At 44.3% G+C, this 16311-nt stretch overlaps 1 protein-coding gene across 1 annotated transcript; it reads right to left on the minus strand.

Moving 5' to 3' along the window:
• Positions 1 to 1204: 1204 nt before the first annotated feature.
• On the minus strand, positions 1205 to 14489 carry LOC116816183 (ficolin-1-like). Its single transcript, XM_032765218.2, has 10 exons — positions 14332 to 14489; positions 10855 to 10968; positions 10510 to 10563; positions 9118 to 9153; positions 8565 to 8600; positions 7889 to 7924; positions 7251 to 7378; positions 5795 to 5924; positions 3059 to 3193; positions 1205 to 1749 (listed from the first exon to the last, which is right to left on the minus strand). The coding sequence occupies exons 1-10, from the start codon at positions 14411 to 14413 to the stop codon at positions 1502 to 1504; spliced, it is 999 nt and encodes a 332-aa protein (XP_032621109.1). The 5' UTR covers positions 14414 to 14489; the 3' UTR covers positions 1205 to 1501.
• Between the last annotated feature and the right edge of the window lie 1822 nt (positions 14490 to 16311).

Below are 16311 nucleotides of genomic sequence, written 5' to 3' on the forward strand. Positions count from 1 at the left end.
GCAAAGCCCGCCCACTTCCCAGGAACCCAATAGATACACTCACCCACCTTGTCTCTCTTGATTTTAAAAAAATAGCAGCCTAATCTGGATGACATTGGACAGGGCTGGAACTTCTGCTAAGCAGAGACAGAAGCGTGACTGGGTAACAAAATGAAACATTCTATACCCACAATAAAAACAAAAACAAAGCAAAAGCACCAGGAAGCCTGGTTGAGACTAGCACAGACTGCCCCTTACAACAACCTTTTATTAAAGTTATACTTAGACGTGCAGCTCAAAAAAACAAAAAACAAAATGAGGCAAACTGAAGGTTCCTACCTCAGCTTTCACTGTCCCCCCAGGCCTGTCCTCCCCCATGCTCCACCTGTGGGCTTCAGACCAGCACGAGTGGCCCCAGAAATGTTTGAGCTGCCTTGCTGTAACCTACAGTTATGAACAACATTATGGGTGGGAGTTTCAAAAGCATCTGAATGACTGAGGAGCCTAGGGCCCATTTTCAAAAGTGAATGTCAGTGGGATCAAGGTTCCTAAATACTTAAATCCCTTTATAAAATGGGGCATAGGCTCCTATATCACTTAGAACTTTTAACAAATGTTATCCAACAAGTATGTCTACACTTTCATAAAAGACCTGCAGCACAGTTGAGGCTGGCCCGGGTCAGCTGACTTCAGCTCACCGGGCTCAGGCTGCGGGCTAAGACTTGCAGTGTAGGCATTTAGGCTTGGTTTGGAGCCTGGGCTCTGAAACCCTGTGAGGACGGAGAGGCTCAGAGCAGCTCAAGGCCAAGTGCAAACTGTGGATTTTTAACCCTGCAGCCTGACCCCCAAACCGCAGCTGAGTCGGGTTCTGAGACTTGGTGTCCTGGTTTTTCTTATTGCAGTGTAGAATGACTAAGAAGCACATATGCCATTGACTTTTAATGAAACTTGTGTTCCTAAGTCACTCAGGTCCAGATTGTTAAAGAGATTTAGGTACCTAACTCCCAGGCACCTAAATACTGTAAGAATCTGGCCAACAAAACACCATTACCCTCCTGCAGAAGCCCTTCCGCATGACCTTTGTATAAGAATGCAGAATGGGGATGCTCATTATCTGGACAACAGAAACCTGCCTGGAAGGATATTCCTATGTCAACCCTAATTATCTGGAAACAAAGAAGTGCAGCCTCGGTTGCATTATAAAGACATGTTTTATTTAGTTCTCAAAATAATCAACAATGCAGAGCAGACAGAATGTGAAGGATTTCCAGTTGTTCTCAAACCCTTTGATCCATATTTCTGTCTCTCTCCACCTTGCACTGCCACTAGTTGAACCATGGAAAACCTTAGCTGGCAAGTAAGGGAGGCCAGCATGCAACAGCAAGTCAGGTGCCGGCAGAAAGTAGCAATCTGAAGGAGATGGGGAAGAAACCCAAAATTATTGATAGAAGTAGTGGCATACAAAATAAGTTTACTCTGGTGACATGTTCACTGCTGTGTAATCGCCTGCCTTCCTGCTGGGTTAAACAGGCCTCAATTTCATTTCGGACCGTTTGTAGGAGTAGTTGTACCCTTTGCCTGCCTGCCAGTTCACACCGTCTGCAAAGCTGCTATGGGCTCCCAGCCAATACATCCCATTCAGGTTGGAATTATGGCAGCTACTGTACCACCAGGCTCCTTTGTAGGTTGTTGCACATTTGTTTGAACCAGGATCTTGCTGTCGGTCTTTAGTTGAGAACAACATGTTGTTGTGGCCGGATAACGAATCCCCTGCGTAAAGTAAATGAAATCACTGTTTATGGCAGGTTGCAGGCAGTTTAGTTCCTCACTAGCCAAGTCTAATGTTCCGGGAGTCGTGCTGTCCATTTCCCCCTTTCGTGAGGTACTCAGAATCCCTTGAACTATAGACGGGAGTCTGAAGCTCTATTTAACTGTTTCCATCTTGGTTCCTGATGCAGCAGGCACTGGCTTACATACCACCTCCAGCTCTTCTGAGGTACAGGTATTCACCTGACTAGGACTCAGAATTTCTGGGTTTTCTACCCAGGTTTGTCACAAACCTCCTGGGTGACCTGGGAAAAGTCACTAGAAAGTCAACGGGAGTTGGGTACCTTAAGCCTCTCTGCAAAATGGCCGTCATGATATCTCTGAACTTCAGTTCCTTAGTTGTAAATCTTTCTTCCTTACTTGCACCCCTATCTTGTCTATTTAGATTCCCATTTCTCTTACCATGTACAGCACCTGCTAACCTATAATACAACAATATGTGACCTCACTTAGGTGCTATCATGATATAAATAAACAATAACAGTACCACTTCAAAGATCAAGTTAAAAAAGTATGGATTGGATGAATGGATTATAAGGTGGATAGAAAACTGGCTAGATTGTCAGGCTCAACGGGTAGTGATCAATGGCTTGATGTCCTGAGGCCAGTTTTGTTCAACAATTTTATCAATGATCTGGATGATGGGATTAATTCCACCCTCAACAAGTTCACAAATGACACTACGCCATGGGGAGAGGTAGATATGCTGGAGGGTAGGGACAGGGTCCAGAGTGACCTAGACAAATTGGAGGATTGGGCCAAAAGAAATCTGATTCAACAAGGACAAGTGCAGAGTCCTGCACTTAGAATGGAAGAATCCCATGCACCGCTACAGGCTGGGGACCGACTGGCTAAGCAGCAGTTCTGCAGAAAAGGACCTGGGGATTACAGTGGATGAGAAGCTGGATTTGAGTCAGCTGTGTGCCCTTGTTGCCAAGAAGGCCAATGGCATATTGGGCTGTATTAGTAGGAGCATTGCCAGCAGATTGAGGGAAGTGATTATTCCCCTCTATTCAGCACTGGTGAGGCCACACCTGGAGTACTGCATCCAGTTTTGGTCCCCCCACTACAGAAGGGATGTGGACAAATTGGAGAGTCCAGCAGAGGGCAATGAAAATGATTAGGGGGCTGGGGCACATGACTTATGAGGAGAGGCTGAGGGAACTGGGATTGTTTAGTCTGCAGAACAGAAGAGTGAGCATTGTAGCATTTCTCTGTGCTATGAAATGTGGAGACCATGTATGGCACCTACCCGCATTACCCCCAAGGAAATCTCCAAGAATCAGCTTGTAATTTTCAGTCTCTCCTAAAATTTTGAATGACTTGTACTTGGCAAACGCATGGTTGTTATCGAAATCTGTGAGGTCAATGCGAAGTTCATTAATTCCTAATGGAAACAAATTGGAAAGAAAGAAAAGAACTTATCAGGTGCCAGTCACATTTTGCATCTTGAGGGGTTTTTGTATGGCAGAACCCAAGAATTTGAGGCTAGTCACCCAGCACAGCTTTTCAGTTCCTTCAACTTCACCTCACCTCTAAAAGAGGCAAACCAGCAGCACCCTTCCCTTCAGCTTTGACACCAAAACCTCCCCCTTTCCACTGGAGTCATTGCTCACCCATCCTGGACTGGTAGGTTGCACCTCTTATCTTAGCTACATTTATGTCTTTGAATCCTCAGTGCTAGAAGAACTAGACGCAACCATACAGAAACCCTCAGAACCGTCTCTGGTTATGAATACCTGAATGCTAGGTGCTGAGCAAGAAGATATTTGAAATCAGTTTCATTAGCCCCTACTTGCAGCGCAGTGATGACTTTTTAAGGTGAGTTGCTAATGAGTTGAAAACTTGATTGATCAACTGGTTGGGCTAGGGACAGAGAAGGGCTCTGGGCAGCTGGAAAAAGAGTTCTCAGGAGGCCCAGATTTTGCAAAACAAAGCTTCTCTACATTTCCTGCATTATTTTTAGAGTTTTGTTTGCCAGAATAAGAATAATCAGCAGTCTCTGGGTCATGCTCTTCCTTAACTTTAGACCAACAATCAACACCCAAACAAGAGGGGCATAAGCAGAATAGCTCTTATGCCTCTAGCGCTGTGGTTCTCAAACTTGTGTACTGGTGACCCCTTCCGCATAGCAAACCTCTGAGTGCAACCCCCTCTTATAAATTGAAAACACTTTTTTATATATTTAATACCGTTATAAATTCTGGAGGCAAAGTGGGGTTTGGGGTGGAGGCTAAAGCTCACAACCCCCCATTTAATAACCTCATGACCCCCTGAGGGGTCCTGATCCCCAGTTTGAGAATCCCTGTTCTATGTTCTGGTCAACCAGTCCATCCGTGTCTCATAACTAGAAGATAGGAATTTCTGGCAAGGAATATTTACCATTTGATTCATCACTATTTGCCGGGACTTGACTAGAGCCACTGGAGCTACAGTGTTAGCTGGTCCAATGAGATTCCACAAAAGAACCTTTTTTGTAACATGCATGTCCTCTATTACCAGCATTTAACATTTTGCACTCTTGTGCAGAATTTATACTGCACCTTAGCAATTATGGGATGGCAGCTGCTCTAGCACCATGCCCCATATTTGCCATAGTAATATCATGATATGATTATGGCATACTTATGATGCATTTTGTACAAAATGGATCATGTGAGGTATCATTGCAAAAAGTTATGATTTGCAGAATATAATTATCCTATTTGTATGGATGTATCATTTTTGTATCTAAAGTTATGAATATTGACTATGTATCTGTGTTTCAAATGTCGTTACACCCACGAGGCAAAATGCTTCCAGCATAGACAGCTGGTTGGGAAGGGCCTATTCAAGAAAACTGGCCATTAGGAAAAACAGTAGTCCTTAGGAGAAGCTCATCCGCCACCCAGTGAGCCTTCCCGAGAACACTCCACACAGCCTGTAAGTAATGGCTGCTATGACTCTGCAAGGGCATGTGACCAATCACATGACTCTGGACTCCATTTTGGGTACCTATATTTTTCCACAAACTGGGCTGGGAACTGTTTTTTGAACAAAGGATTCCCACTATATGCTAAAGCTATATCAGGCCGGGAGTTACATCATCGGTTGTTCTTCACTCCCCACAGCTGAACACCTGAGAGAAGCTCTGAAAGAAAAGGACTTGAAATGGGAGTGGGGATCCCAACCTGAAAAGTAAGTGCAGTTTGTGCCTTGAGAATCTGTGAGCCCCCTTGTATCATCAGTCAAGGTGAGAGATTGTTAATTCAAAGCCTACCCTTCTAGTTAAGCTTTCTTTGCATTTTTGTTTATTTACTAGGTAATCTGCTTTGATCAGTTTGCTATCACTTACAATTATTTAAAATCTATCTTTTTGTAGTTCATAAACTTGTTTTATATTTTAACCTAAACCAGTGTGCCTTTAAGTGAAGTCTGTGGGGAAAAATCTCAGCTTGGTTACCACAAGTTTGCATATTCCTCTCCACTCTGAGGGAGAAGAGAACCGAGTAATAAATTCGTACTGGTCAGGGTTTTGACCGGGGCAGGACAGTACAGATCTGGGGTCCTAGGCTGGAAAGCTGGGGGTAATTTTGGCTGCAGCCTCTCTATTGTTGGTTCATGCGGTGGCTGGCCAAAGCCTGCATGTAACTGCAGCTGGGTGTGTCCCTGCCTGTGTGAATGCTGGTGGGAGTGTAGGACTGGGAGCAGTTTATGGCCTGGCACAGCAGCACAGTGCTGAGAGGGAGACCAGACTGGTAATTCAGAGGGCTCAGTGATACCCCAGTTCCAGGGGGCACCCCAGGGTGAACCTGTCACAGCCGCCACCTTAAATCCATCTCTCTCTAGGGAAACACACAACAAAGAAAGTCAGTAGCTGACATACAGCTGGACTATTCTTTTCCTTATCAGAGAGCCTAGTTAAAATTACAAAGAGAACACTCTACAATCAAGTTTATAGAGAGAACTTGGTGGGGGAAAGTGCACACGATGCACGTTATTTAATTACCAAAAGAGGTTAATAGGTGAATATTGTCATTTCCCAGCCAGAATTCTGACAGCCGGCTGCCAAAACCTCTCTTGTATGAATTCCAGTCACGGAAAAAGTCCACGGAACCATCTGCCCGCTTCTGGAAAACCTACAGGGAAATGAGAGGGATGCTGGTTAGTTTCTGTCCTGAACAAAGCAAGGGCACGCAGCAGAATTTTAAAGCATGAACAATCACTATTAAACTAGTCAAATTCTACTCTGCCTCGCAGGATATAAGTGAGAGCTCAGATTGGTATTTAATACTGGTACTTATTTTCATCTGTTTTGAGAACTGACAAAGTGGATAGATGCTGTAATAGATTCATAGGTTTTAAGGTCAAAAAGGTGTCCTCGTACACAGGCCATAGAATCTCACCCGGTACTTTCTGCATCGAGCCCACCAATAGAAGTCTAAAGCAATGAACAAATACAACTCTTACATGCTGGAAAGCTAAGGAATGACTTGTACATAAGGAAAAAGTAAGCGTTAGAAGATAGCAGCTGTGGACAAAAATTACCAATAAGGATCTTGTCTACAGCCATGTTCCAGTTATGCAAGCGAAACTTTCTGAGCACCTGGTGCCTTAAACCAAAAACAGAAATCCTCTCACTGCTGTGTTAATAGGTTTAACAGGGAAATTAGCTTTTAATATTTTTTTCTTTTAATTTCCAGTCAAAAAATGCAGTTCCATTGAATTGAAATGCTTTATAAAATTGTATTGAATTCCTCAACCTTTTGTAACTATTAATTATAATATAAACAAAAGTCAACATCAAAATGACACATTTGTACTGATATCTAAATCAAACATTTTTGATTGATCCAAAACAAAACAACAACAACAACGACAAAAGAATATTCCTCTGGAGAATTTTAAAATGTTCAGGTTTCATTCTGATTTGTAAATATGCCAAATTCTGAAATCTTACTGAAACAGAATTCCTCTGCATTGCGCATATTTTCCCTCCTCTTTCAATCCCATTTAACACAATGGGCTATGGGGTTTTCCTTTTATAGTACTATAGGTATTGGATACAAAGGTAACTAGAACCTGTAAGACCTCACTCCCTTAACCCCATCAGCTCTTCGCTTTTTTCCTCATCTTGTGCACCTCCTCTTCCCCCAAATGCTAATGGAACAGATTTAAACCAACTCCTAGCTCAGCCTCAGTTTTATCTTAAACACACTGACAAGTTGGGAAATTTCTGTGTGAAGTCCTGCTCCTAGCGAACTTGTATCACTGGGACAGTGCAAAAAAATAGATTTCATTTTCAACAAGGGTTACGAATGCCTTCACGCGGTTGATGTCCTTTCTAGGAACTGACTCGTTTGAGCAAACCCTTGGCCCCATCCCACTCCCTTGGGATCTAGCAACGATTTGCATTGGCTTTGATTACAGCAAGAATGGGCACTCCATAATTTGTTCTCACTTACTATCCATCCACCTCCATCTGTGTCCATGTCACACAGCACGGTCATGGCATTACAGTCATGGGGGTAGATGGTGTACCAGCCGCTCATGATGTTCCCTTTGGCTAACAGTTCCTTGCAGTTCTTTGCTCCTGGAGAGGATGGTAATTTAATGTTATAAATAAATGTTGCTGGAACAGATAATTTCACAAGCAGCATTGATCCCTTTTCAAGGAACTAGGAATTTCAAATAGTTGTCTTTGGAGTTTCCAAACTCTGGAGTGCTGGATTTCTGTTTAACCAGCTTCCTAAGTCCTGACTCCTGGCTGAAAAGACAGCAGCAAAATGGTGCATTCTCGATGAAACTGACTCCTTCAGACTTCATATGGTAATGTACACAAGGAACCACAGTGAGTTTTAGTCACTAGCCCATTTTACAGGATTACCTGCCTGTATTACAGTCAGCAGGGTTTCTGGTATAACTGAACCTCAAGTCAATAATGCTAACATAGCAGAAACAGGGGTCAATTCCACTAGTTGCTACAGAAGTCAGGATGAATTACAAGCACCTTCGACTGTGTCTTTACACTGTAGCTGAGCTCCAGGTCCCTTGAATGGGATGAGTTGACAGCTCATGTAATATGATTCTAGGAAACACTCACCTGTCTTACAGTGTACGTCCTCCAGCTCCTTCTCGGCTGTTCAGGAAGGAAAACACAAGGGAGGGGGATTGAAACCAGGAAAATATGATGTTTTCCTAAACTCCTCCTCAGGCCACAAGGCATGTATGTATCATGAGTTAAGAGACAGTAAAGCATCTTAACGCATCTCTGACTCCAGCTACCAGTATGTGGAGACAAGTCCTTCCCTAGACAAAGATCAGCGTCCTACATTCTCTCCAACCACAGATTTTACTTCCCACAACCCCATCCATAAAAATAGCATCCACTTACACCTTACTTAACATTCTTCACAAGCTGGAAAACATTCAGGCAATTGCAGGGTGTGAAATAAATTTTATCCCTTTGGTTCCTTCTGCACCAAAGACATACAATTTCACACATTGGCTGTGATGTGAGCCTCCCCAAACTTTCACGGGGGATCAGTTCTGGATCCAAACACAAATGCACATGTGACAACCCATGCTCATCGCTAATTTAGAGGTCAAAGTTTTTTTCACACTCTTGGATAGCTCCTCAGCTCCAGGGATATTAACAAATTCAGTATTGTGTGCAAACAAATTGAACTCTGAAAGTTTCCTGTGAGGGTCAAGTGTACTGCTTTTAAAATGAAATCAAATTATACTCTTGCCATAAAAGAAATTGTAGATGTTCTTACTTATAGTTCCAGGTACTCCAATGTCTCCTTTATCTCCTAAAAACACCCAAAAACACACAGAAACAAATCATTACACAGCCAAGAGACAGCATCCTGATCTGAGGGCTCATCCCAGCATTTGTTATTAATTCCATGCTGGTGTAAAACCCAAGTTCCCCTGACATCACCCCATGGAAAAAGTATTAACTCTTCCAGAGTTTGATAAGTGTGAAACAGAGGAGAGAGGGCCAAATTCTTTTTCACATCAGTGCCACCCCATTGACTTCTTCTGAGTTGAATGGGTACAGATGAGAGGGTAATTTGAGAAAATACTGTGTATGTGGGGGTTGTGTTTTTTAATTTCTGAGGTGAAGGCTGGAATTTCCAAAAGAGACCAAAAAAGTTAAGTGCCCAACTCTCATTGACTCTGGGACACATTGGGTGCCAAGCTCTTTTGGAAAACTCTTAGCATGTCACAACTGCAGTCCCTACTGACTCAGTCTCTATCACTCTGGGTAACACCTAAAAGACAAGTGTAGAGCTCAACAAGCCAAAATTGTTGGAGGTGTCTTACCTTTCAGGCCAGGAACACCAATGTCACCCTTCGCTCCTAGTGGAAAATGGAAAGAATGAACAGAGACGCAGGAATCTCAACGAGGGCTTACAACTGGGGTTCTACTGGGATAAGAGCTGGGTGAATACTGAAAATACAGATCTGTGAATTTGTTTGTGAAAAAATGGCCCAAAATGTAATTAGTGTCCATTCAATGGAGTCCAACTATTTGCTGTTCGTGAATATTTAGATCATTGTTAGTATTAATGAAATTACTTACTTGTCCTGCAGACTGCATGAATTCATACCAGAAGTTCTTCAGTCGTTACTCTCATATGAAAAGATTTCAGTCAACTATTCAGGGAGTGGAAACTATATCACGGGACTCCACACCATAAACTACCAATGCTTGTAGCAACCATTTCACAAAACAGCCAGTGGTTGAGAATACTTTGGTGAACACCAGGGCAGGGCCATCCTTAGGCATATGCAGCTGCTTAGAGCACCATGAAATTTGGGACATCAAATTACCCAAATTTCATGGTGCCCTAGGCAGCTGTGTGCTGCATACACAGCAGCACCAGTCCCGGCGACCAGCTCTATACCTCGGCCGGCCCCCCCTGCAAGGGGTAGGGCCATCCCTAGGGGGGTGTGGGGCCCCGGACAACTCCCTCCACCCTGCCTCTTACCCTTCCTCCCCCACTCTGCCCCCGGCCCACCCCCATTCCACCTCTTCCCCCAGTGACCCTGCACTCATTGGCAGTGGCAGGAAGTGGAGCAACCTGGCCCCAGCCCACTCTAATCCACCAGCTCCCAGCCACGGTGCTCCGCTTCCCACCGCTGGTGAGTGTGGGGAAAGGATCACCCCCCACACTCACCGGTGGTGGGAAGTGGAGAGATGCAGCCCCAGCCATGTCGCTTAGGTTGTGGAAGGGACTGCCCCCCACTCTCACTGGCCACCGCCGGTGAGTGGAGTGGGGGGAGATCCCTTCCCCCAAACCCCCTCCCCTGAGTGACATGGCTGGGGCTGGGGCGAAGGAAGCGGAGTGGGCTGCTCACGGCCCCCCGCTAATCCCCCAGGTCACTCTGGGCCTCTGGGGCCCCCAAAAGTGGCTCCCCACAGCTCCTACATCCCAGACCCTGGGGATAGGGGAGGCCTGGGGCCCCCTCACAGCCCCCCACGGGAGGCTGCATAGGGCACCAGGGATAACAGATACATTCTTAGCAATCAGGAACAGTTCATGAGTGAATCATAAAACAAAGAGAGGCCTAAATTTGATTCAGTTCATGCTCTAAATTGAGAGAGAGATGGGGAGAGGGGGATTGTTAAGTGTTTCATAAAAGGAAAATTCAAAGGTTAAAAATTATTTGATGGCAGTTAAACAAATTTACTTAGTATTTTTATTACTTTACCTTTCTCCCCAGCTGGTCCCATCTTCCCAGGGCTCCCCTGAGTTCCCTTTTCTCCTACAAACACAGAGAATGAATTTAAACAGTTTATATATATTCAAACACAGAAGAAATTAGAACAGACCTGAGCTCCCAATTCTACCCTTCCTGACTTAATCCTCTGGTAATGTAAAAGGACACTGAAGCAAATGGAACCAACCCAGTTTTCATCAGTGGATGATATCGCTAAAAGACCATGTAAATTATATGCAAGATTTTTATCAGCAACACTACGGTTATTTATTGAGTAATTCATGTTTGTGCCTGCACCATCCAAAGTCGATTCTCCCTCAGGGCTGAGGAACGTACCTGTCATTCCTTCAGCTCCGGGTTCTCCTTTGGGACCTGTGGCACCAGGAACTCCAGGGCATCCTTGCAGAATAGCGAGCCTTTCATTACCACTGAGACCCACCATTTTCACTTCTGGAGACATAAAATAATCTTTATCAGAGACACAGGACGTGAGATGTTCTGCAAATTGTGAATTCCAGGCGGAAGCACAATCCACACATGAGATCTAACAGAGCCCTTTGCTTGACTAGAAAGGCAAATACAAACAAGCAGTGTAGGTGCCAAGGCTTACTTGAGAGATTCTACAGGCACAAGTAGGAGGAACAAGTCCCTTGGCCTTCTGAGCCCAACCCCAGAGTGCCTCTGTGGCTCCCACTGGGGAGGGCTAGAGAAGAATCTTCTTTGGACCTTGGGGGAAGCTAGAGTCAGAGTGGAAAGCCTCTGCCCCAAACTCCCCCTCCAGCTGTGGGTTTTCTGGCCTGTCCCTCTGTGGTTCAAACTCTCCTGTTCTCTCAGTCCATATTTCCTCTTGCTCACAGAATGAAATTTCAAGAGCTTCTATAGTCCAGACTACATTGAGATTTGCATTTAAAGCAGAGAATAAACCTCCTTCTTATATATGTATCATGTAATTCATCATCCTCAAATTTATAGCACTAATTCTGAGCACAGAATAGAGCTTCTGAGAAGTCCACTAGTATGAGATATAATTATTTAAAAGCTGTCCATTAGGAAAAGAAGTTTAAAAAACAAACCCTTTGGTCCCTCTAGTAAAGACGATGAAGGGGACATGGGTTAGTGTTATCTTCATGACACCTGCACGAAGTAAAGATAATTTCATCCATGATTTCAAAGATTATATTACATTTAAATGTGGCAAATCTTTAACACTGTACAGGCAGTCCTCGGACTTACAACACAGTTGGTTCCTGAAAATTGCATCATAAAGCGAAACATCATAACTCAGAACTGCAATCCACTCCACTGTGGGACCAAACTTCATAAAGTCTAAACCAATTGTTCTAAGTCAAATCAGGATGTAAATTCAGAAATTTTGTAAGTGCCGTTCATCATAAAGTCGAGGACTGCCTGAACAGTATTTGACCATGAGAGTCCTTCATTGTGTGAACAGTAGGTTTCAAAACAAGACTGCTGGAAAGAAAGGGGCAAAGGATCAGATCTTCAGCTGGTGTAAACTGGCAAATTGACTTCAGGGGAGTTTTGCCAATTTACTCTAATTTATCTAGCTGAAATATTGATGTATTGACAGCTGTGTTAAAATTACAAACTGTCACTTTAAGTTCTAAGGGGTTCTAACTCTCTCTGTGTATGCCATGAACACAGCAACGGTAGGTTGATATAACAGCAGGGTCAGGGTTTGAAAAAGAATCAGAAACATTTTATAAAACCACATTGTGAGAAAGTTACAGTTACTAACCCATACAAGACATTCCTATGCAAATACGGAAAACAGGGAAATGAACCATAAAGATATCAGCAACTTCCTCCAAGCAGAAAGTGCCAACATTACAACGCATAGGAAATGTGATGTATGAGAAGCATGTTTTGAGCCTCGAATTCTGCTTGGAAATTGTTCACTGATGGCTTTACTGTTCGTTTCCCTGTTTTCAATGTCTGTGTAGGTGATGTAACTTATAGGTTAGTATCTCTACCCTTTAACTGTAGCTTTTAGTTGTTACATACTGAAAGCCATTTGTGAAGGTGATCTAGGAACGAGGTTTATACAAGAATGTGTATTAAGAGTGGTGATTTAACTATATGTAACGTTAGAAAATTCCAAGTCCTGAACACTTTAAAGTACTTTCTGAACTGAAAGTCTGTGGAAGAATAGAATGGAATGAAGATTAACAACCGCGCCTCTGTTGGTTTATAGCAACCTGAACCTGCAATAAAAACTATCCACCACCAACTAGTTCAATAAATGCAAGTCTGTATGGAAGAAGAAAATTAAAAAAACCCAGCTTTCTCAGCTACTTCTATCCAAGTGCACAGAGTAACAGAGCCTGTAACCAAACAGAATCTTTTGGTGCATCCTTTGTACTAAGGTGCCATTTATAAATGTTGAAGAGCTGTTACAAACACATTAGAAACACAAGTAGCATGTGTTATAGATGGCTCTAAACACATCAGTAGAAGATGTTTTAGATGGTTTTATTCAAAGGTTTGTTATAGCAAATAATCATTCATATTATTGATTATTATAAGCCCGTGGTCCCCAACCTTTTTCGTCTGGTGGGCACCAGACGAAGGACCATGGCAGCAGTCGAGCATCCGCCTAAATGCCGCCAAAATTCGGTGACATTTTGGCGGCGGCACCTCTGGATGACGGCATTTTGGTGGCATTTCGGCAGATGCTCGTTCGCCAGCCAGTACGCAGGCACCACGTTGGGGACCCCTGTTATAAGCCATGGTAAGCACCCCATTGACTTAATGGACTCTAGAACAATCTGTAACCATAGACAAGCCATGTATTAAAACATGTTAATCATTTATTAATTGTTTAACAATGGAACCTTAATCTAAAAGGGGACTATTTTGTATATGCATTAGTACAGCTGCATTCTCCCCCTTATTCTACATTCCTCATCAGTTGCAAGACTCTGAGTAATAGCTCCCTGGGGCAAGGGAATGAGGAAACAGTGTTGAGTAGCTTTGGCTTTGTGGGGGCTGGCACATAAGCAAGTGTTTGATTTCATGAGGATTACTAATCAGCCAGAATTGGAGCAACTGGGGATGATATTTGAGATGGTCTTGTTTTGAGAAGGGGAGTCTTTCAAAGTTCCCTCTTAGTAACCGGGGATTTTACAGCCTTGGTTCCCTCATCCCCACATCCTCAGGTCTGCCACAGCCCGTAGAAGAGTCTAATACTAATGGGGAGAAGCTGGAAGCTATGAACTGAGTTTGATGTGTCCGGTTCCTCCCCATTCAGAGCTCTGCTGTATCATGTGTGTTCCCCGTTCCTCCTCAGAAATCAGCGGAAAGTCCTCTCTATGTGCTCCATAGAGATAGGGCCCCTGGCTCTGGGGTAATGAGGGAATGGAACTAAGGGGGCAGATGGTCCCTGCAACATGCTCCGTTTGGGACCCAAGGAATTTCCCATCAACATGAATTCCCATTCTATAGCATCCCCTTCCCAGAGAGGAACAGTAAGGGGTAGGCATGGTGGGGTGGCCATTCAGAGAGCCATGCTGTCGAGGAGCATGGAAGAGCTTCCTTTCTTCACAGTTCTCTGGGGTTTGGAGGCTGGGACCCTGCCCCCCCCACACACACAAATTCCTCTCTCCTATGGGGATCATTTCTTGGAAACCCCATAAGATGAACTGTGCCAGACTCCTTGGCCTGGTGTCTCTTCACGTGACCTCACTGCAGGCGAGTCTACAGTGGCACTTCGCTATCAGGAGAGGACAGTAACTACTGCAAAGTAGCTAGTCAGACCCATGTTGTTAAAAGGTAACAGCTTTGTTCCTCACTCACCTGGGCAGGTGTCCTGAGCCTGACAAACCGCTGCTGCTAGACAGAGTAAAGAGAGGAGGGTTTGCTGGGCAGCTCTCCCCATGGCTGGTGCTGGTCTCTGCAATGGCAGCTCCACTTGTATCCTCACTGCCCTCTCCTCTGCTTTAGCATTTCAGAGCTGAGAGACTTTTCCAGGCAATACAAATAATAATATTAAGCTCCACCCCTGACTTCTCAGTCTCCTCAGCCAGTCTCCAAAGTCCAGTTTTTTTACCTGCTGGGATCATTGTACAGGAAGTGTTGCCATCTGGATGCAGGGAAATCCTCAAAAGGGTTAACACTTTTTTTTTTAAATATAAAACCTCCTGTGGCCTTCTGATTCCGTTCTTCTGGTTTCCCTTTTGAGAGCCAGGGGATTTACACTGAACGTAGAGTTGTCAGGTGCGGGGGGGTGGGGAGGGTTATTAGGAGCTTAATTCCAAAATACTGAGGAACTAACCCATAACTAAGGAACTAAATACACCTCAGGCAAGTCACTTTCAAGCAGCAGATCCTGGATAAGTGGTTACCACATTCAAATCTCTTGCCCTTTGTAAAGCAGCAGCAACATCCATCCATGCTCTGGGTATCTGCATAATTTCAGTCATACACATACACATTTGTATTCTGCTCTGTTCAGGTTCTTCTATCAGGCCTGTCACCTTGGTGTGTGAGCACCTTCCAGAGAGTCATTAAGTCTCATGATGTTTGGATTCTTCCTAATGGACTGTCCCACCTGCTTTAGGATCCGAGCCAAATAACACTGAAATTAGTGGAAACCCTCCCATTGATTTCAATAGGCTTGGATCAGGCCTTGAATAAATACCCACCAACAGAACAACAACCCCCTTCCTGTGGCAGGTGTCTAAAAAAAAATGTTTGGACTATTAGCACCCCCTGGTTCTGAAGGAGCACATCTTGTGGGTATCCAGATACGTAGTGCACCAAGGCAGACACTAACCAGACAAGGTGTTTTTCATCCAGTTTTTGTCACTGTTTTGCTCATCAAGGAATCCTGCTTGGGGGTGGCATAGTTGTAATATCCTGGTCAGGTTAGAGAAGCATTTAGAAACCCATCCTGCGAAGTCTAGTTCATCTGAGTAGTTAAATTGAAATTAAAGGGATGAGTCATATGAGTGAGAGTTTGCAGGACTGGGCAGCGGGAGATTCCCTAGTATGCCTGTACCTAGCACCTGAGCAGAGAACAGACAGAATAGGAGGTGGGTGAGCACTCTGAGCCAGCCCTCAACCTTGACGAGAGCCACGCTTCATATGGACACCAATAAAGGTGCCTGCTGTGATGTATCCATTTTGGTCCTTCCATTTCTCCCCGATTCCCTATAGATTGGAGCCCTCTTCCTTGAGACCAATGCCCAGCCTGCCATCCATCTCTCTGCTGTCAGAACTGCCTTCTTCCACTAACTCCACTGTCTCTACCTCCTACCATTTCCATTCCTCCATCTTCACAGACTTGCTTCATGGCAGAAGAGAACTCCATAAAGAGGGAAGTTTACGCCGTTTCCTTCACACCAGTCCCCCCTGACTCCTGGAACCCCAGTTTGTTGCCTTTGTCATATGCTCAGTCTTCACTGGTCCAAGAACAGGTGTCCTGAGGTTTCTTTGGAACCTGGGTCTCTCCTGTAGCAGGATGACATGACACCCATCCCTTCAGTGTTCTTACCTTACCTGGCTCTGCTCCCTCAGGGCTGATTGCACCAGTATCATTGATGTGGATTGAATTTTCAGGAAGGTTTGTTTTATTGTTAAGAGCCTTAAGAGTCTTATCATGGCAGTAAGAGCACTGGCTACTACCCAAGTTCCTTCCCTTCCACTTAACGCTAGAAGCCAAAAATAGATTTAGTAGGACAGAGAGGGAGGGAAGCATTGAGGGACTCATAAACATTAATCCGCCTAGTTTATGGAAGAAAGCCTCTCTGTGTTCACAACAGCTGGAGGAAGGGT

This window comes from Chelonoidis abingdonii, chromosome 24 (assembly GCF_003597395.2).
Source record: "Chelonoidis abingdonii isolate Lonesome George chromosome 24, CheloAbing_2.0, whole genome shotgun sequence".
NCBI lineage: Eukaryota > Metazoa > Chordata > Testudines > Testudinidae > Chelonoidis > Chelonoidis abingdonii.